The 23,107-nt window shown below is 42.3% G+C and overlaps 1 protein-coding gene across 14 annotated transcripts in view; it reads right to left on the bottom strand.

The window, feature by feature from the left end:
- Nucleotides 1–23,107, bottom strand: part of PTPRT (protein tyrosine phosphatase receptor type T) — a 1,045,273-nt gene that overhangs the window by 376,628 nt on the left and 645,538 nt on the right. For all 14 annotated transcript variants that reach the window (XM_032838508.1, XM_032838515.1, XM_032838509.1 and 11 more), the window contains one exon: nucleotides 3,595–3,704. In XM_032838508.1, the coding sequence (XP_032694399.1) occupies nucleotides 3,595–3,704 (110 nt within the window). The remainder of the gene's footprint in view (nucleotides 1–3,594; nucleotides 3,705–23,107) is intronic.

The following is a 23,107-nucleotide window of genomic DNA, read 5'->3' as shown; positions in this document are numbered from 1 at the left end:
CCTAATTTTAAAAATCAAATTGGTTTCATCTAATTAAATTTGGAAATTGCCTCATAAACACATACTCTGTTATAAATGTCTTTAAAAGCAAGGTCTCCTGCTTGTGAGCTGGGGCAGGAATGGGTTGAACCCAGCGTGGAAGGGACTCCCTGTTTCTCTACTCAGGAGGACATAGTCTCATATCAATTGCTGAAATTTTTTTTAAAGATTTTATTTATTTATTTGACAGACAGACAGATCACAAGTAGGCAGAGAGGCAGGCAGAGAGAGAGAAGCAGGCTTCCCGCTGAGCAGAGAGCCTGATGCGGGGCTCGACTCCAGGACCCTGAGATCTTGACCTGAGCCCAAGGCAGAGGCTTTAACCCACTGAGCCACCCAGGTGCCCCAACTGCTGAAATTTTCTAAGCAGTGATGTGGTCTAGAGCACTACTGAGCCAACGTTCATGCCCATCTGAACCATCCGGGAATCTCGTTCACATGGAGACTCTGATTTAGGAGGTCTGATGGCGCCTGAGATGCTATATTTCTAACCAGGTAATGCTGCCAGTCCATGGGCCACACTGAGTAAGTGATAAGGCATCCACACTTGAATTCAGGACCCACAAATTTGCCACCTCAGCTCTATGACCTTGGTCTCCACACTTGACCTCTCCGACATTCAACTTCCTTATCATTATGTACCTCAGCTAACGTTTACTGATGCTATTTTTTAAATGCCAAACACAGCATTAAACATAAATAGATATTTACAGATCAGTGTAAATGAGAGGCTACTTGATGTGCCCATGGTTACACAGGACACAAGGAGCAGAACTAGGGTTCAGAACTAGGTTGTTGGACTTCAAAAGCCAGCATTCTTACTTTCTGAGGCTCCACTAACTTGTGAAGCACATGGTCACAGCCATGCTTTTTTTAAAAAAATATTTTATTTATTTGACAGATCACAAGTAGGCAGAGAGGCAGGCAGAGAGAAAGACGAGGAAGCAGCCTCCCCGCTGAGCAGAGAGCCCGATGCGGGGCTCAATCCCAGGACCCTGGGATCATGACCTGAGCTGAAGGCAGAGGCTTTAACCCACTGAGCCACCCAGGCGCCCTGCCATGTTTACGCTCAAAATACAATGACCTCAGCCCATGACCTCTTTGGCTCCCTTCACGACAACATCCAAGAAGCATAGCATACTCCCAAAAGGTGACCTCCAGAGCTCACAAACAAGTCACACAGCTACAGCCTTCCATCCCTGGCTCTCTGTAATCACAGCCCAAAGAGCAGCCAAAAAGCTACCTGAGGGTGTCCTGCAGGAGTTTTGTCCGGGACAACCCATCGCAGAAATGCCAGCATCCCCAGTGACTGGTCTTAGAAACTGCACAAGATTCAGGGCTCACATGCAAGTGAGAAGAAGGGTTCCCTATGCCAATCTATGCCCACCTTGGTGCCCAGAGCTCCAGAGAATGTGCCGTACAATGAGTCCTCAACTTTGAGGTACTATTGCTCAAACAGGGCGTGCCACTCATGGCTGGGATTACTCTCTTGCTCTCTCTCCATCTATGCCTCTCTTCTTTTCATAGACCGGCATGAGCTGCTTTCCCAACCCAGCCCAGCGTACATCCCATTAGAGGAAGAAGTATGCGGCTCCCGAGGAAGAAGTCGGTCTGTGCAGGGATAGGACTCTTCCTTCCACGTGACCGAGCCCAGTGGTTTCCAAGTGAGCTAGGCACAAGGACTAGGGCCTTTTCAGGACAAAGTTGTCCTCAATTCAAGGCAGAAAGAGAGAAAATAAGGAGACTCATGAGTTATTCATAAAGCTAAATTTATGCAATTTGAAGGACTGCCTTTTATTCTTAAATTATGTCCTTTCTGTATTTTTGAAATGATGTCTTTTATGAAATGATATTAATAAAAAATGGTAAAGAACTGTATGTTGGTCCTCCAAACCTTTTGAAGTGTTACTTGCCTGTGAATTCCAGAAGTCTTGAACATCTGGCATAGAGAGCCATTTATGTAATAATACCAAGTAACTTAACTCCCCAAGTTCTGGGTCCCTTCCCTCTGCTTTACAAAGAGCTGGTTGCCACACACCATGGATGTCTATTTCACTTGTATGGGGGGGGGGGGCGTATCACAAAGAATGACAGGTTGCTTTGAAATGATGGGGCTTTGTTTCAGGTGAGGACCCGCTATTCCCTGGTGAGCTACTACTGAGCACATTCTGGGCAAAGTCGATATGGCCCCTCCCCTCCTCTAGCAAGTTCCCCAGGAAGGAAGCTTCTCCCAACCATGTGGCCCAAGATGGAGCCTTAGGCAGCTCTTCTTTAGGGGAATGCTGGATGTGGTGAGCTAAGGCATCTTCCGGAGGTGTTTTCTTTAGCAACTTACATGGTGGATGGCGTTCTCCTTTCTCAGAGAGCTCTGGGGTCCTTCCAGGTCTCTCTAGAGAGCTCCTGTGTCCATCAAATTCACCTGTTTCTCCCTCACCACTGCTCTTTGACTTTCCTCCCTCATGTGGGGATGTTCTTTCCCAGCTCACTCTCAGTGCACCTCAGGACCTCTCACTGCCTTCCTGCATGAGCCCTCAGTGTCTGCAGTGCATTTCAGCCCAGGGGTGCTGGGAACCTTGCCCACCTCAGACCCTCCAGTGGAGCCCGGAAGCAGCCATCACCACTTCCATTTTGCAGAGGAGGAAGCAGGCCTGGAGAGGGGAAGAACTGCCAGAGGTCACGTGAGACTGAGGATGCTGGGCTCCATCCCTGCAGCTCTGGCTTCCACACTCTTCCCTCTGCACCTCTGCACTGCTGAGCTCTCCACCACAGCCCTTGCTACAGTCTCCGGGGTTCTCCAGATAAGCAGGGGCAGGGCGGGGGAAGGGAGGAGAGTCAACTTTGACCCCATCTCAGTACCAGCATTCAGCCCAATCTGCCTTATTGAAGGTTTGTTGCTTGTGTTTGTTTTGCAGTGGACTTCTACACACTTTGTTCTAAGTTGGAAAGTTTTCAGGAAGCCACGTGGTGTTGGCTTGATGGATGCCTTCCTGCCGGAGGGGGTTCTGTTCCCCCTCTGATAGGATAAGGCCCTGCTGATGGTGGGAGGGTGCTTTCTGACACCATCACTGGAGCAGCAATAAAATACACTGTGGCTGCAGTGATATGAGGGCTCAGGAATCACAGAGCCCCAGGGCAGAGACTGACATTGGGATTCTCCTGGAAGCCCAGAAGCTGGCAGGTGTAGGATGAGTATCAGGGGAGCACTGTGGTTTTCCAGACAAACTGAACTGTCCTACTGTTGGCCAGGCAGGGGTCTCCTTGGCTATGCCGGGACAGTCTGCCTCCCCGGGTGCCGACTCCCTTCTCAAGACATCAGTCATGACTGCAGTGTGCGGTGTGTCCAGTTTTCTTTGTCACTGGGGCTGTCAAGCAGCTCGGCTGTATGCCCTTGTGTCTCCTTCCCACTACATTGTTGGAAACCCCTGCCTGAGTTGTGTCTCTCACTCACCTTCAAGCCCTCAATGGAGTTTGCACGCAGGAGGCATGCACCCCACTTCAAACTGATGCAAACTGAACACAGCCAAGCCAAGTGATACAGCAAAAGAGTCTTCCTACCTCATAGAGTGTGATGACCCCGTTAGTCTCGTTGGGAGGCTTCCACTGGATGTAGATCTTCTCCTCAAAGGGCCCTCCTTGGATGGATTCTAGGGGAACAGCTCCTGGAACTACAAAAGGGAAAAGTTAGGAACCTAATGTCACCTTCCACTCCATTTCCCCAGCCCCGTTGACCTAGAACAGCAGTTGGCCAAGCTTTCCTATGAAGAATCAGATAATGAATACTTTGGGCTTCGTGGGCATACAGTCTTTGTCACAATGGCTCAGCTTTGTGTTTATAGCACAAAAATAGCCACAGACAATCCAGAAATAAATGGGTGTGGCTGTGTTCCAATAAAACTTTATTTAAAAAAACAACAACAACAACACTAGACTGCTGTTGACCCATGGGCCAGAGTTTGCTAACCCCTCTCCTGGGTCGTCAATGGTCTTTTATCTTGCAGACTGAGCAAGTCTGACCTTGAATTAAACTGACCAGCACAGGGAGGACATCAGTAGGCGCCAGCACTCTTGGCGGGTGGGATTCTAGAATCAGACTCTTGCCTTAAGATTAGTAACTGAGGTATGCAAAGTGAGCTTCACTACCATTTTCTTGACCTTGCCAAGTTGTCTCCAACTATAGGCAGGGGTCTCCAACTATTCCTCGGGTTCCTAATTCCTGAATCCGGCAGGATCTATGCGTCTTGAAACCTCAGTCCAATTACGAGAAGTCTGTCTCATTCCAAGAAGGCAGCTAGTTTGTCTCACTGCTGAGTCCCCATTGCCTGCCACATGGTAGAAGCTTAATAACCACTTGCTGGTTGGTCGAGTAGGTGAATAAATGACCCATGCCAGCACTGTGCCCTAATGAGCAAATCCTTTCCTAGGCTGTTTCTGCAGCCAGGTCAGTTTTCCTGGCAGCATCCTCCTGCTGGATTCCGGCATCATTATGACAGTCTGGAAGATACTGAACCATAAAATAAATGATTCTCCAAACTTCCAGTTATAACCCCCTAAGGAATCATGAATACATATAAATCGTTACCGGATCTATTTATATTTTGGCATTATAAAAGCAGGCACTTTTACTAAGCACTTACTCTTTGATCAGAATTTTACATACATTATTTCATCTAAGCCACAAAACAGCTCTGCCCAGTACGTATTATCTCGTTTGTGCTGATAAGGGAACTGAGGCTAAGAGAATTAAATAACTTGCTCAAGGTCATCCGGCTCTTAAGTTGTAAAGAGGGAACTGAACACCTGTCTGTGAGCTTCAAAGCATATACTCTTAATCATCACGCTATGCCTCTCTCGATATAGCCTTGGCCATATGTTGCAATCAGTTCCCTATTGTTAAATTAAAATATATTTAGTTTTTCTCATTATGGACATGATACGCAGAATTTGTTGAATATTAAGAATATACAGATAGGGTAAAAAAAAGAAAAGAACAAAATCACTCACAATCCCCATAACTGGAGATATTTTTCCAGTATTTTTATGCCTATGCATATACATATTTTGAAAAATTAAACTCCTACAGCACATAGTCTATTGTGACCTTCTTTTATCACTGAACGAAACACAGATTTAAAAAAAAAATCCTTAAATGTTCTTTGGGGCCATGCATTTTAATGGGCATCATTATTATTGGGCATTAAAATTGGTTTGAATTTTTTATGACTATAAATAACACTGCAATGAGAATTCTTATAAATAAGTATATTCATGAAACTCTGCTGATCTCCCTAAGAGAAATTCTTGGAAATTAATTTATTGGGCCAAAGTAGATGAACTATTTTCTTTTTAAGGCTTTTGACATGTCTTGTCAGATTGCCTTCCACGGAGTTTGTACCATTCTGAGCTCCCCAAAAGAAGAACATGACTATTCCCAATCCTTGCCAACACTGACTATTTAAAAAATTAAGTGTATGTGCGTGTATCCTTTTTTGAAAACTGGAGAGTGCAGGTTTTTTTTTTTTTTCAGTTTAATTGGCCATTTGCATTGATTCTTTTATGAACATGCTCTTTATACCCTGTTCTCATTTTCTTCTATGGTTCTTCATTTTTGTCCATCGTTGTCTTATGGGTTTGTAATTATAATCTGTTTTTAAAGATACAAGATTTTTTTTGCATGGATTACAAATATTTTTGTCAGTTTTTCACTTGCTTCTTGACTCTTTAAGGTATCTAGAAGCTTCTAAGTTGTCAGATCTCTAACTGCTTTCCCTTATCTATTCATCCTTGTCACAAACATCAGGACTTTGAGGTAAGCGCACAAAGTATTGGGAGAATTATAACAAGCAGAGAAAATCTAGTCTGGTAAGTCAGGATGCTAAGTGGAAGATAAAAGATAATGGATTAGTAAAGTTTCTAGGGTGAAAGTGTGGGGGGTAGGTGTTGGAATGTGGTGAGTCACTTTGTGAGGGCAACAGTGGAAGAAGCAAGGCCATCCTGGAAAGAAAGGACGGTAATACGTCAACGGGGTGACGGTGGTACAGAAAAGCAGCAGATGGTGCAGGAGATTTGCAGCTGCTTAGCGAATGTGATTTGGTGGTGATGGATAAGGGTGAAACAGGGAAGCGCTAGGTCAAGAAAAAAGCCAGCTTGTCTGTTTTTAGAGTGGTCAGAGTGCTGTTCATAGAAAGGGAGCCTTAGAGGAGGGCTAGTTTTGGAAAGGAAGCTGGCGGGGTTTGTGATGCTTTGTTTGAGGTGTGTGTAGAACACCTAAATGGCAACACTAAGAAGCAGTTGGACAGATGAGATTGGGTGACTGCTTAGAAGGGAACCAAAAAGCAGGTCCAGGACTAAGCCAAGGGAAAATACAATCTTAACAATCAAAAGGAAAGGAAGAAACTGAGAAACTGAGAAGCCATGATTCAGAGAGGAACCCCTGAACCAAGAATGAGGGCTGTCATGGAAGTAGTTGAAGGGGGATCTAGAAGGGACTGGTTCACAGTGATGGATGTGACTGGATAGTCATGGAAACTGTGAGCTTTAATTTGCCCACTGAATGTACTGTCTTCAAGGTTATCTGTGAATTACACAAGAATAACTGAAGGGGAAAGCTGGCCTCACAGCCTCCTTCTGTGGATGGAGGAGAGAGCCATAGGTGAGGGACTGTGCCCAGACAAGTCAGCGATTTGGGCCACGAGGGGCAGGGATGCAAGAAGAGCAGGGATGGACTATGGGCCACATCAGTAGCCCCTATGCCCCATGGGTGGGAGAGGTTATGGAGGAATGGCAGGCGATCAGGAAAAATCCAAAAGTGAAGTAAGAGGTAGAAGAGTGGAAAAGAGACAGGAAATGACTGGAGTGGTTCTGTCCTGAAAAGACAGGAATGGTGGTGGGTGGAAAGAAAGCACCTTCCCTCTTGCAAGAGAAGACAAGAAAATGTGCAGCTGCTTTGGAGAAGACACAGTTGAGGTGTCCTTAGGGCTCCATCTTCTTGAGAAGCCAGAGTGAAACCATCTACCAATGGTCAGGAAATTGGAGAAGCTTTAAGAGGTGCAGAGTGAGCTGGACGGAGAAATGTAGAGGCCAGTCTTCCCAAGGGTCTATCCAGGGGAGGCCATGAGTGTGACGATCAAGCTGCTAGCACTCAGGTGACCTGTTCTCCTCCAATTCCAGTTTGGAGGAAATTCTCTTTCTCACGCCAGGTCAGAAGAAGGGTCATCTCTATGTTCTTCTACAGGATTTATCCCCACCTTCCTTTTAAACCTAACTCATTAATCCATCTGGAATGTATTTTACATACTGCACAAAGTAGAAATCTAAGTACTGTTCTTTACGGTTTTCTTAGGACAATTAATTGACCAGTCAGAACTTTCCCCAGTGATTTAAAATGCCATTTTACTAGCATGTTCGATGATTTTATAAGCTGACATGTGTTGTGTGGCTCCCTGTTCTGTTTCAGTGAGCCCCAGCCACTTTTTCTGACAGTATCTTTCTGCTGTGTTCATATAACACGTTTGAATAGTTGACAGAAAAAAGCTCTTTTCTCTTATTATTCTTTTGTGAAGTTTCCTGGGCTCTCACTATCCATTTGTTTTTCCAGAAGAGCTTTGGAAAAATTTTACAAAACTTCAAAGATGTTCCAGTCAAACTTTTGTTCCAGTTGTGTTCTTTACTTCTCTGAGGGGCAAATGACGTCTTTTTGTAATGGGTCCTCCCACCAGTAATGCTGCCTAAATCTTCACCTATTAATGTTCCTTTTTTGTCCCTCCCTTAAAAATCTGTTTTTAAAAATTTCTTACAAATTGCATTCCTAGGACCTTATTGCTTTTGTTCATATTACTTTCGCCTCTATTAAAAAGCTTCTCTTGTGAAATCCGTCATAAGACAAAAATACATGGAATAAATGGCATATAGTTCATAAAATAATTATGAAGTGAACACACACGTACCCACTATTCCCTCTAAGAAATAAAATATCACTGTTTCACTGAAGCACCCTGTGTATCCGATACTGCTGACTTCTCTCTCCCCCATCCAAAAACAAAAACCAAAAACAATCATGTCACTAACCTGAACTTTATGTTAATCATTCTCTTTATTTGGAGTTATAAATATATACATGATCCTAAGACATCATTTTGTTTCTTCTGGCTTTCTTATACATACATACATTCTCATACATACATACAAATCATTATATGATTTGCATTTGTCACTTGACATTGTTTGAGATTCATTGGTGTTGACGCATGTGTTTTATTTTATTCATTTTATGAATATAGTCTTATTTTTCATTCAATAGATGGTGAGACGTGCTATCGATGGATGATAGGATGACTTCTCAGAAGAGCTAACTTAAAACACAGCGCCTATGAATATTTTTGGACATTCAGTTGAATATTTATAGATTTCATTTAGGTGTACCTGGGAATAGGATAGGTAGACTAAGGGTATAAACTTCTTCAGCTTTACTGAATAAAGTCAAATTGTTTTCCACAGTGGGGGTAACAATTTATACTCCCTCAATATTCTGAAAGTTCCCACTTCTCTAAATCCTTACAAACACTTAGTATTGTCAGATTTTAAAATTCTAGACCATCTAGTGAGCATGAACTCACACTTCATTGAGGTTTTATTTGGTTTTAATGATTTCCTTTTAGCTTTATTTACTAAAGAGGTTTATTAAATAAACATCTTTATTTATTGAACATTACTATCCTTTTCTTATTTATTTGTAGGTGTTCTTAGTATATTCATTCTTGTTACTGATCCTTTTATTGGCTATGTGTGCTATAACAATCTTCTCTCACTTCGTGTGTTTTCCTTTTCTTTTTATGCTACCTTTGGATAAAGATCAATTATTTATTTCAATGAAGTCAAATTTATCAGATCTTTTCTAGAGAAGGAAAAAGAAAGACTTAGTAACTTGATTTCAGTAAGCATTTCACAATGTATATGTATGTTAAATCATGGTGTTGTACATCTTAAATATATACAATTTTATTTATCAAGTATACCTTGATAAAGCTGGGAAAAAACCCAATAGACTCAGTAGCACATGCTATTGGTGTCCTGCCCATACACTAGTGCTTACTGCAAAACATCTGTTACTCTACCTGAAGGCTGTGAAAGCAAACTTGGTTTCTATGCAGGGTAAGCACAAAATCTCAGAGAGTTAATGCCCCTAAAACATCCTTCAAGCAATGAATGACAAGAAGTTAATGGATGAGTATCCTAGTCTCCTCACTGTTTGGTTGGGTTAACTACATGACATATTCTATATTTACTTTTCAAACTACCTCCAATAAAAGTGACTATTATATTGTTGTGGTGGTGGTGGTTGTCTCCAGCCCAATGAGAACCATTATTATCATAAAATACAAAACCAAAAAGAGGAAAGCAAAATTAAAAAGTAAAGGTGAAATTTAAAAACATGGAAAAATGCAAACTCCTCCTTTTAAAATACTTAATCTCTGTTTCTATAATTATCTTGTCATGGAGCAGGAAGATTTCATAAGTCACTGCTGGTCTCTGGATCACACTTGGAGTGGCATGATTCTAAAACACAGTTATTGACAAGGTAATTTTCTTGATAACACACTAATATTGGCTTCCTTCCATCCATTACCACTCTTCATTATCAGACCACTTCCTAATTCAACTACTTGCATTTGAATCATTATCCCAGGGTTAGATAAACCTAAGCAAAAATAATAAACTCCAGCAAAAAAATATTACTTAAGAAATACTTTCTCTTACTTCATAAGAATATTTTCTTAAATTATCTCCAAATAATTTTAAAATTATGACTTTTGTAAAATGTCTTTGACTCATTTGTAATTGTGTTTTCATGTATGGTGTGAGGCAGGGATCCAATTTCAATTCTTTTTCCTATCCTACCACCACTTAACGAAAAAGAAAAATTTATTTGCTCAACTGATCTCCATGATACCTTTGCCTTCCATCACATTTCCACATACATATGGGTCTAGGTTCTGTTTTGTTCACTTGTTCTATTAGACTATCCCACTATCAATACCACATCTTCCTGAGAAACAAAGATTTATGAGTCTTGATATGTGGTGGAGCAAGGCCTGTAACTTTGTACTTCAGGTTCAGAACTCTCTTGGCTATTCTTTCTTTTTTAAGATTTTATTTATTTATTTGTCAGAGAGAGAGAGACCGAGCATAAGCAGGGGGAACAGCAGGCAGAGAGAGAAGCAGGCTCCCCGCTGAGCAGGGAGCTGGATGTGGGGCTTGAACCCAGGACCCCAAGATCATGACCTGATCTGAAGGCAGACACTTAACCAACTGAGCCACCCAGGTGCCCCTCTCTTAGCTATTCTTGCCTTTTCTCTGGCATATACATTTTAGGATGACCCTGTACATTTTTTTTAAATGTCTTGTTTCTGTATTGGAATGGCATGAACTATAGATCAAATGGGAATAATTTAGGTCTTTCTATATCATCTCTTGATAATATTGAGTTTTCCCACCCATAAACATGGCATATCTCTCATTTAGGTTTTTTTAATCTCATTCAGTTCTTTATACAACACTTATATATACTCTACATCTTGAAATCTTATGTTAGGTTCATTCCTAAATACCCTGTATTTTTATTGCTATTGTAAACAGTATCTTTAAAAACATACCACATACTTATTGGGTGATTAGAAAAGCAATGGGCTTTTAAATGCCAACTTTTGTCAAGCATGTTACATTCTCTTCCTAATTCTAATAATTTGTGTACAAATTTCTTTGGGTTATCTATGTAAATGGTCATAGCATCACAGTTGATAATAGTTTTGTTCTTTTCCAATCTTTTAACTCTATTTAATTTTCCTGTCTTCAACCAGAGCCATCAATATGATATTTAGTGGAGATAATGTAAGTATCTGTGTGCTTTCCAATGTTAAAGAAAATGATTTTATTATTTCATCCTCAACTTTGATGTTTGCAGGTTTCTTAGTGTCCCTTTACCAGGATAAAAAGGTCCTTTTTATTCCTGGTAAACAAGGATATTTTCTTTTTAAATCATGCTGAGCTTTAACTGATGTTTTTTTGTGCCTATTATAATAATGATACATTTTTGTCCCTCTCTGAGTTAATGTAGTGAATTACATTAATGGATCTACTAATGTTGAATCAATATTGATTTTCTAAAATAAATTAATATTTTCCTAGTGTATACAGCAATGGATCGTCTGCTAATATTTTGTTTGGAGTATATGCATTTAATTTTTCTTTTTCTTATAATAAGCTTGTCTGGTTTTGATATTGAGATCACACTAAAGTCATAAAATGAAGAGTCAAGTGTTACTTCTTTTTTTTGTTCTTTGAAGGTACATATGTAAAACTGGAGATACCACTGCCTTGAGTGTCTGTACTTGTAAGACCATTCCAAACTGGTGTTTTCTTTGCTGGAAAAGTTTATTAAACTACTGATTCTATTTCTCCATTTGCTGTGAAATTATGTAAGTTTTGTGTGTAGGGGGGTGAGTGACGTTTTGGTTTATAGTTTGCCAATAATTTTTCCATGTCCCATAAGTGGTAAAATTTATCAGTATAAAAGGGTATTTATTTAGTATCTTCATTTTATCCTTTTGTGAAATAAACACCACATAAGCATATAAAACAAATATTCATCTCATTAACTTATGAATAATCAATTTTATGCCCTCAAAAGATAACCTTAACTTCATAATAATAATGAATCTTGCTTTTCATTATAATTTTTATTTCCTAAATACATTCCTAAACTAAATTCCTAAATACATACATCCCTAAGCTCTATAGGGTTTATTATTAAATAAAAATCCTAATATAGTAAATAGTGCTAAACTCTTACAAAGATCAGTCTGGGAGAACTAGCCTCTTTAGATTATTGACTTCCACTCCATGTACACATTCTACCCCAGCATTTATTTATATATTACGGTGAGTATGTGGATTAGTGTTTTATTCTGTTTTTAAATCTTGCTTCTTGCTATAATGCTCAGGGGACATTTGCTTTGCATTATCAGATTAGTCCCCTTTAATAAAAATGAAAACATACTTTCATCTATCCAATAATCTTTCCTTATGCAGCCTTACAAAAGGTAGAATGAGATGGTTTACTTTGGTGGGTCAAGATGTGTGTTGCTATTGATTATCGGAGTCCCTGTTTCAAATATTTCTAACCCAGAGGGAAAGGGAAGAATTTAGATATACCCATCTATTACTTGGCCACATAAAAGGTCTATGTCCTTGAGGGTGGGGTGGGGAAGGTTTGAGAAGGAAAATAACCAGGTGGCAGGAAGCTCCTTGTCAGAGAGACAACAGTTTTGATATCTTTAAGGCAGTCTTAAGTCATCTGGAACACTGCCCCTACTTGTAACTGGAGCATCTCTTCCCAAAGCTAGCCTTTCATTAAATCCTTTTCTTTTACCATATGCAGGCTTGGAGAGAGAGAGCTCTCCTTCTCTACACTGTGGACTGATACATAAAGATGGCGTCTCCTGCTCTCCAAACCCTCACTCCATCCACTCCGAGCTCCATGAGCTCACCCTTGCCTTCAGCCCTGGTCAGTCAAAGTTTGAGGGTCTCAATGCAGTTAGGCTTGGAAGCCTTTCCTCTTGGGCCCCCGGGGTGAGGAAGGGGTCTCTTTCAGTGAAGTTACTGCAAAGACATCTTTGCCCCATGGAGGTCCCCCTTCCTCAACACGGCATTGCATCCCTTCCTTTAGGCCTGGGGATGGCATCCTCTTCCAATTCCCAGGGCAGGTTTAGTGGTGTTCTTCTCTCATTTCTTTGGGAATGTAGTTTAAGAATCAGATTGCCACCTTGAATGGAAACTCGTACTTTTGCCCTGTGGCCCCAAAAGGCAGCACTGTGTGACAACTAAGATCACAGGCTGAGCCAGACTGTCCTGTTCTTGCCATCTCGTTGTATAACCTGGAGCAAGTTGCTTAACTTCTTTGTGCCTCAGTTTCCTTCAAAGTGGGGGATAAAAATAGTCCCTACTTGATACATCTTGTGGTGATTCAATATATCAGCATGTGTGAAGGGCTGAGCAAAGAGCCTGGCACAAAGACGGTGTTACTCTGTGTTTGCTCCTCCCCCGGTCCCATCGCATTCCCTGAGAACTGCTCTAGTGTATCCTGGAGAGCACCAATATGCTTTTCTGCAGAATCACGATTATTCCTCTTTTCCTTGGTGTTCTTGCCCCTATTCTTTCTGAATGGTGTTAGACTGATCATCATAGAAGCCATATCCTTCCCAGAGCTCACTGAGTCTATTAAATAGCTTTCTTCAAGCATCTTCTGATTTCTATGGTAAATAACTTTAAAATCTATTTTGTCTCTGAAGACTCGAGATTCATTCATTCAATAAGTTATTTACTGCATGCTTATTCTCTACCTGGCACTGTTCTGGATGCTTGAAAATATGCAGTAAACAAAACAGAAAAAAAATGGCCTCCTTCATGTGCATTCTAGTTAGAGAAGACAGATACTAAAATGTATACTGAAATACACAGTACATCCAGTGATAAATGCTAATGAGAGACATGAAGCAGAGAAGAGGGACAGAGTGTGGTGCCTGAGGCTTCCAGTTGTTCACAGAAAGGTCAAGGAAGATCTCCCTGAAAAGTGACATTTACTTGAAACAGGTGTAGGGATCAGCCTTGTTTATTTGAGGGAGGATCATTCTTGCTAGCAGAAATGGCCCCCACAAAGGTGCTGAGGGAGGGACACAGTTGGCATTATCTGAGGAGAACCATGACTAGATCTGTGTAGTAAGGCAGAGGCAGAAGGAGACAAGGCCAGACAGGAAGCCAGGAGTAGTTGTGGCCACATGGGACCCTAAGAGGTACTATAAGGACTAGGGCTTTTCATATCAGTGACATGAGAAACCACTGGAAAATTCTGAGCAGAGGGGTGATGATATGATTTGCCTCATAGTTTAACAAGATCATCCTGGCTTCTGTGCTGAGAAAAGAGAGTCGGGGCCAGAGCTGAAGCTGAATGATCATTTAAGAGAGTACTGTAATAATCCAGGTTGGATATCACAGTGGCTTGGACCAAAGAGTGAGGAGTAGAGTCTGTAAGCAATGGTCGAGGTCATGCTATCAAATGCAGGATAAGCCAAGAGAATGTGCTGATGGATGGAATGTGGGAAGTGGGCAGGGTTACTGCTTCACCCAAAGCAGAAGGGTGCCAACCACAGAGAATCCACGTTGAAAGGTACTCAAGGGCTTTAGGTGTGATAAAAGTGAGCAATCAAGATTTCTGACTCAAACCACTAATAAAAGGCAGTTGGCATTAATGGAGATGGAGAAGACTGTGGGAAGAATGAGTTTGGTGGTCGTTGAGGGATGATCAGGAGGTCAGCTCTGGACGTGTTTAATTCCAGAGACCGATTAGCAATCCAGCTGGATAGGCTGAACAGGCCATTGGATAAACGAATCTGGAGGGCATGGGAGAGGTCCAGCCCCAAGATACCAATTGGGGAAACCATTAGTATATCATTGGATTGTAAAGCCAAGATATTAGAGGAAATAATTAGGAGGAATCAGTGTGGATCAAGGGTCAGCAAATCCTGGCTACAGCCAAATTCAACCAGCTGCTTGTTTTATCAATAAAATTTTATTGGAACCCCGGCGTATACATTCATTCCCACAGTCAGAGTGAGATAATTGAGATGGAGTTTACAGAGGTATATAGGTTCTTCCAAAATGGTCCCTTGCCCATGCCTAACAGAAATTTTGCAAAGATCCTTGCTTTGGTTTCTTTCAAGTTACACTCCCTTGGTTAAAATCTGCATTCCATGTCTGATACTGGCCCCACACTGCTGAGTGTGGGCTCTCGGTAGAGGGGAAGTTGAGGGCTTTCCATACAGACTTCCAGGTAGGACACTCTAAAGGGGTTGGTGGCATTATAACCCCATTTCGCAGACGGGGACACTGCAGTGAGTAACAAAGACTGCCTAACAATGTAGTGAATGGAGCCGGAATGGAGCCTGCATTCTTCTGACTCCGAAGTATTTTCTGAATTGCCCCTTTTTTCCATATTCTGATCAATGTGGGTTCAGAATGGCTAAAAAACAGTGTCGCCACCTCTGAGTGGCAAAGCCAGGTCATCTCAGCCTGGCACCAAGGCTCTTTTGGCCACCCCACACTACTGTTTCACAGGTCAAGATATCCTTCCAACGAAGCCCTCTTACTTTCTTTTGATTCATCTGGGTCTTTTGATCCCACTTCTCTCTCTCATTGTGAAAAGACTTCTTGGAGAAAGATTCCGCTTTTGTCTTATCTTCTAATTCTATGTTACTTTAGTCGTCTTTTTTTTTTTTATAATTCTTTAATGAGTCCACATATTTCCTTCCCACAATTTCATTTCTTCTTGTATCTAACAGCACAGAACTTTCCATCCTTCTGACAGAGTTCTACAACAAAGGTTAATTACTTTATAATTTCATTCCCTTAAAAAAAAAAAGGCGTACTAAAATTGCTAATTTTAACTGTGCTTCTTGTCAGTAGGTTCATGTAAATTCACTGTAATTAAACCAGATGTTTTCTTGTGCCTAAAAGTCAGGTGGTAATTTAAGGGAAATTTTCATTTCAACATAAAGGGGGACAGAGTGTAATCAAGGGAAGGTTTCTCCGCTCCTGTTTTCCTTTCTTTTTCCCGTTTTCATATCTGGGAAGTGGGGCTGGTAGTAGTGAACCCTGCAGGCAGATGTGGGATTCGAGTCAGCTCATGTGAAAGCGCAGAGCCCCACGGGGTCAGCAAAAGTGCCCATTCTGGTTCTTTTATCTATGTCGTTTTTTTTTGTTTTTCTTTTTTTAATTTTTGGCCTCTCCATTCCAAAGGCCATATTCGTTGGCTAGTTGGCTCATTATCAACAAACTCAGAACTAACTTAAGAAAAATCAGAATAATTTAAAAACGGTTTAAAGGTCACCAGAGTCTGTACGTGTGTCTGATGGAGACAAGACAGATTTCCCAGTCTTGCTGAAGTTGTTTGTTTTGTTTTGTTTTGTTTTTCTTTTTCCGGATGAATTTTTACATTTTAAGATGTTAAATACATCTTTTTTTTGTTTGTTTTTTCCTCCTGGAGACAGAGTGCATGCAAGGCGTGCGACAGGGGTGTCAGGGGAGGGAACAGAGGATCTGAAGCAGGGGCCTGATCTCGCAACTCTGAGATCATGACCTGAGCCAAAATCAGGAGTTGGGCGCTCAACTGACTAAGCCACCCAGGCACCCCGCAAATGTATCTTTTTAATGGAACTTTGCAGGGGTGTATTTGCAAATGTTTCACAACCAACTTCTCAGGAAAAACAAAACACCATCATGTTTGCCAGTATCCACAGTGTAAAGTCGCCAACGTGACAATTTTGAGCAATGAATATGGTATCACATAACTGAGAGGTGGGAAGACAGGCTAATGAGCAGCTCCAGCAAGCCAGAATGAGCTGGTTCTGAGTATAGACTGCTTACATTACACATATCCTCCCCTTCTTAAACAGTGACTATAAACAGGGCCCTGAGATAGGGGGAAGAGGCATGGACTTTGATATCAGTCATTCACTCACCAAACAGTTAATGAACACCTACTATGTGCTTGGCAGGCAATAAATATGTGTGTGTGTATGTACATAAGTACACACATGCGCACACACTATTTCAGATGATGATGAATGACATAGAAAAAGTAAAGCACGGACAGTGTTGGGGAGGTTTGGTAGGTTATAGGATTATCTAATAGATGGTCAGGAGAAAGAAATCATGGGTAAGATTTTGGGATCTATTTACTGGCTCTGCCTCTTGCTTCTTGGAAGCCCGGGACAGGTTCCTTGAACTCTCCAAGCCTCAGAGTTCTCTGTCCCAAAACCATATAAATGCACCAGCACGGCAGGATTTGGCGACTCCCTACAGGAATGAAGGATACCAGCACCATGCCGAGGTCAACACAGGCATTCAAAAACCACGACTGCATTTCTCCTTACCTTTTATAATATCTCAAGGTCATCTTTGTGAACCTCAAAAATGTACTAAGTTCTAGTTAAACGATGCTTTTAAGACCTGTTAAGTTACGTATAGCTTTTTAACCCTTCTACCAAATGACTCTGGACKGTTGCCTTGTTACTTACTGCCTTTTATACTTCTCACTTCTCTCTTTGTTAGATTTTGTGTGCTGTTTGTTACTATACATGTACCTGTCCCTAGCAACATGCAGCCTCCTTCTAGCTTCCTATCAGTGAGGAACCAGATACTGAGACTTCTAGAAATGCACACAAAATACAGACACTCACTCCTGAAGACATGTCAGTCTTCCCTACGATGCAAGCCCATTTACCATATTCAATTAAGTAATATATGTATTATGCATCACTAATCATATTACATATCAATTGTATTATTATATTGTGCACATATTATTAGTTATAATCAATTATATTTTATATACTTACTGTAAATTTTATGGGAGCCTAAAATTCCTTATTGTAAAGTAGGAAAAACAATACTGTTTGCTTTCTCATATTTGGTGTTAAGATGAAGGAAGCTACACTGCTAGTGCAAATGTAAAATGAGGGCACCTGCAATGGAATATTACTCAGCCATCAGAAAGGATGAATACCCAACTTTTACATCAACATGGATGGGACTGGAGGAGATTAGGCTGAGTGAAGTAAGTCAAGCAGAGAGAGTCAATTATCATATAGTTTCATTTAGTTGTGGGACATAAGGAATAGCATGGAAGACATTACGGGAGGAGAAAAGTGAAGGGGGAGAAATTGGAGTGGGAACTGAACCATGAGAGACTAGAGACTTCAGAAAACAAACTGAGGGTTTCAGAGGGGAGGGGACTGGGGGGAATGGGTTGGCCCGGTGATGGTCATTAAGGAAGGCATGTACTGCACGGAGCACTGGATGTTATACACAAACAATGAATCATGGAGCACTACATCAAAACTAATGATGCACTGCATCATTACATAACATAATTTAAAAAAATAAAATGAGGGTGCCTGGGTGGCTCAGTCATTAAGCATCTGTCTTTGGCTTCGGTCATTATCCCAGGGTCCTGAGATCGTGCCCCATACCAGGCTCCTTGCTCACCGGGAAGCCGGTTTCTCCCTCTCCTCTTCTCATGTTCTCACTCTCTTTCTCTCTCTCAAATAAATAAATAAAGTCTTTAAAAAAAAAAAAAGGAAAATGTAAAATGAGTGTCTGTTGACATCTAACAAAACTGCATGTTTGTTTCTCTTTGGACCTCAGCAATCCCACTTGTAGGAATTTACTGTGAAAATGCAACTGTACAAACATCAAACCACGGAAGCACAAGGCTATCTGCTCCAGTATTAGTTGTCATCACAAGTCACGGGAACAACCTCAGTGTCCACGGCACCCTATCTGAATAAACTGTGATAGAGCCACATAATGAGTCCCGCGCAGCCAGCAGAAAGAATGATACAAACCTGTACACACCGAGATGGGAGTGATTTCCAGAGTATATTAAAATGAACAAAGACATGTGATGTGGCGCATATCTACAGTGCTATGTGTTGTATAAAAATAAGAGAAGGAGAAATAATTTTTACTTTTTTTTTTTTTGCAAAATGAACTATCAGAAAACTAGTATCTGAAATGAATAAAAACACTGACCTTCCAGGCGTGGATGGGAACAGTGTGAGAGACCAAGATGGCGGTGCTACCTCCGAGGGTACTTTTTTAAAATGTAGTTTTGACTTTTGAACCACGCAACTGCTTTGAATTTAAAAGCAATAAAATTAAATCAAAAGGGTGGGGGGAAGGCAAACCTTTAAAACGAAACAAACGAACCTAACTGGGCATCACGTTGATAATAAAATCGTACAGATAAAAGACTAAGCCTTTGAACATGGTATTTTGGCTGCTTATGGAGAGAAAAACTGAAAAGAAAATCTTTACCCTAACCTATTAGCTTTCCTGTTTTGGGGGGGGTTGGTATTGTAATTCTGAAACTATTTTATAACGCATTGTGGGATGGAGCAAATGAAGAAACGTGCGGATGGTGAGAACCAGGGTTCTCGCAGTGGGAGGAAAGAGATCTATGCATGGAATGAGGGTAAGAGGTGATTTGAATGAGTACAACATTGTGATTTAAAACAGATAAATCATATCCCTCCATCCTATCTACTTGAAGAGTCTAGAAGCGGTAACACCCCATCGATCAAGCTAAGATGTATATCTTCATGCCAAAATACCACTCCCCACTGAAAGCAACCAGAAATCCTTAGATAAGTGGCTGACTTCAGGTTTGGGGCAGAGATATTACAAGGGTGATCTAGAATACTTTGTTATGGCAGAAGCAAGCAAGAGTAATGAGAACATGTCAAAAGAACCTAGGAGTCAACCCACTAGCCACAGATGACACAATGCAAGCATCGAAGAGAATTATAAATAGTACTGGATTTTAATACAAGGAGTCAAAAGCAAATGATTTAAGAGTCAACAGGAATATTAAAAATGGGGAAGGGAATGGGGAAAGAAAACCCTTCTATAAAGAAGAATGCTAATTAATACATGTAGAAGAAATGACAGATTTCAAATTCACCCTTTTAGGTGACTGGGTGGCTCAGTAGGTGATGTGTCTGCCTTTGGCTCAGGTCAAGATCCTGGGGTCCTGGGGATCAAGCCCCCACATCAGGCTCCCCGCTCAGTGGGGAGTCCGCTTCTCCCTCTCCTCCCCACTCAAGCTCCCTATCACTATCTCTGTCTCTCTCTCTCAGATAGATAAATAAAACAAAATTCATTCTTTTATAAAGACCAATGTAGTAACCACTTAATTTTCAAGGAGGCTAAAACTATTGGGTGAGAAGTTTGTGGGAGAATCAGGGACTCACCAGACCTCAAAGAAACACTGCACAGAGTAGCTGATCTACAAAGGGAAAAGGACCGTATTTACAGCAGAGAGCTTTAAATCTGAGTAATGAAAGCAACACGTCAAGGCCTCTCTGACATTATGTAACTCTAGATACAATGCAGTGAAAAATACACATCACCAACCTATGTGGCGTTTTTGTCAATGTCTCATTTTCTGGTTTTGTCACGTAAAATCATGCTTAACATGATTGGAAATGTGAATTTGGATTGTCTACTTGATTAATTTTTAACTAATGCTAAGTTTCTTAAATGTCCTATAGTATCATGGCTGTGTAGGAGAACATCCTTACCTCCAGGTAACGTACGCCCTCAGAGAGCTGAGGGATCAGGTGTTGGGGTTTCTGCAATTTACTTTCAAAGACTTAAAAATATTACATGTATTTTTATATGTGATACCTCCATTTCAGACATACCATACATAAACATGAGTAAGAAAATTAAGCACGGTGTTCACCAATGGTGAATCTAGGCCAGCGGTTCACAGGTCTTCTTTGCACTCCTCTCAATCTTTCTACAGCTTGGAAACATCTCACAAGAAAATCTTGGGTAGGAGTTGTTGCGTATAACGGGCCCATTAATGCCTAGCATGGGGCAGGCGCATAGTAAACCTAAGTGGTAGCCAAAGTGAGACCATTATCAGCATTGCGTTTATGGTTCAAGGTCTCATACGTTCCATTTCATAATCGTGACTGCGGTCTGGGGAAAGGCAGAGAAGGAAGCACTGAATAAGTAAGCCACAGTTTTGTCTGAGTCATATGTGAAAAAAGAACAAATAAAGAACCCATTTAGCTTCCTAGCTGCTTCCCAACGAATGCAATGGAGCTCAGTGGCCATGAGCTTCTTTCACCAGGGATGGATTACTTTGTAAGCCCTCAAAGGCACTGGGTCACTGAAATTGCCAATTCTACAAATTCCCCAGAAGACAATTTTGGAGCAGAGACAAAAGCAGCGTGAATCCAGGCAGCTCAGTCTGAGAGGCTGCTCTGTGGCTCCCTGAGGGGGGTTTCAGCTAATCCACTGGAGCCACGATCCGTCCTCAGCCTGCCCTTGAGGTGAATGAGTTCCCCGTCAACAGGAATGGTGCCCCTTCCCTTCATGAAAGTGGATCCCACCAGAGAGAGGGACCCGCGCTCCTCGGCAATCTTCCCTCAACACCGCAGGTCCTGTCGCTGTGAGACAGAGGACCGCTGTCTTGGATGTGGGTGTTTTTAATATGATAATGTCCACATGTCTCTGCAGAGGAGGAATTGATGTTTTATTAATGGTGTTTAATTAAAGTTTAATTTCAAAGCATTGCTGCTCTCAAGTTATTTTGATAAAGACTTTGTGATTTTTTTCCCCTGCCTGGTGACAGGAAAGGGAGAGGTTGAGGCATGGCTTCAAGACGGGACTTGGGATTTGCTGTTGCACATGTAGGTAACCCTCCCAAAGCAGCCCGACGTCTGCAGAGCATCCTGGAGGAAGCACCCAGGGCTGCTCCCGGGCTAAACCCTAGCATTCACGTGGACCCCTGAGTTTCCAGGCTGAGTTTCAACAGTGGCAGCTCCTCCCAAGAGGTCTCATAACCGCTTGCCACGGAACCACCCTTCCTGCGTTGGCTCTGCTTCTCAGATCACACGCTGACCGCATCACCACGGCTTAAGAGTCTAGGTCAGGTTTTCTCCAGCTGTTGGAGCGCATGTCTAGAGCTCTGGAGAAGTGTCCTAGGGCAGGCTGCTGGTTTCTGCCTTGCTTGTGCTCTAGGATCCTTTGTCAAGACATTTTTTTCTTCTGTGGCTTAATTCAAATGTGACAGCCACATTCATTGAAGACCTACAGCCTGCTGGACATCATTCCAATTTCTTTTCTTTTTTTTTATGATTTCATTGTTAAGTAATCTCTGCATCTAATGTGGGGCTTGAAGTTATAACCCCCGAGATCAACAGTCACGTGCTCTATCCACTGAGCCAGCCAGGGGACCACATTCCAAATTCTTTATATAACGTCCCTTTCAATGAGCATAACAACCTATCAGGTGGCCACTCTTTGGATCTGCATTTGCGAGGCGAGGAAACAGAGGCACGGAGGGGGTAAGAGGCTTGTCCCAGGTGTGCTGCTCCAGAGTTCGGCCTCTGTAGCTGCAAGTTCTTGTACCTGCTGGCGGGGGCGCTGTGCATCTCTGAAATGGCACAGCCCTCCAGGGAAAGGGCCGGCAGCTTCCCTCGAGCCAAACACAGGCCCACAGCTCCTGGGGTGCAGAGGGAAGCTCATATCAGATGCTCAGCCCTCTGCTGGAGGTCGGATGAGAATGGGTTCACAGGAAGCAAGGCACTCCGGTGACCTGACAAGGCTGATCTGGGGGAGAACTGTGCCCAGAGAGGACAGAGGTCTGCTGCAAGGCACGAAGGTGGGGCGCCAAGGCGACAGAGACTGGGTGTCCACTGCAGTTACTGTCTACAGAAGCCGAGTCTGCAGGGACGACGTCCTGCAGAGTAGCTGTGATGATGAATTTAAAGGCTGGTCACGAAGGGTCTGCCATGCAGGTGGGTTGTGTAAAACTTCCAGTTGTTAAGACAGGATTTGGGGAAAGGACAATTGGGGGACAGGATGAGCAGAGGCGGGCACACTTTCCTCCTTCTCCTTAGGGGACTCTGCAGGTGAGGATGTGGGTCTGGACCCCAGCGGGGGCCATCCCTCAGGGTCCTTGAACTTGATTATGTGAAACAAGAGTGTTAGGTGGGATTGCCATGGGAGAGGCTCTGCCTTGAGTTCTGTGGTCTGCCTGGGTCAAGTGGAGATGTGCCTCAGGTGGCTGACAAGGACAGTGCTCTGACCATTCTGTCCCATCCCTTTGTTGTGCCCCTCCACCTTCCATCTTCATGTCCAACACTTCCTGAGCATTTCCTTCCCAAGTTTCCTTCTGCATCCCAGCCCTGACCACGATGACAGCTCCCTTCCCTGATCGGGGGGAAGAGTGATGCATGAGCTCTCTGCAGAGCTCTCCTGCTGACCAGGTCTCGCCCCCTTCCCTGGACATGGTCTGAAGTTGCACCTTATCCTCCTCCTTTTCCTTGTCCTGCCCTCACCTCCCTTCCTAGACTCCCTGGGGAAAGCTTCCTTAATCCATCACCTGTACCCAAATCTATCTATCCCTCACAGTCTGATTCCAAAGACATAACTAAAGATG

This window comes from Lontra canadensis, unplaced genomic scaffold, assembly GCF_010015895.1.
Source record: "Lontra canadensis isolate GAN:19392208 unplaced genomic scaffold, GSC_riverotter_1.0 scaffold105, whole genome shotgun sequence".
NCBI lineage: Eukaryota > Metazoa > Chordata > Mammalia > Carnivora > Mustelidae > Lontra > Lontra canadensis.
This window is presented reverse-complemented; position numbering and strand designations above follow the sequence as displayed.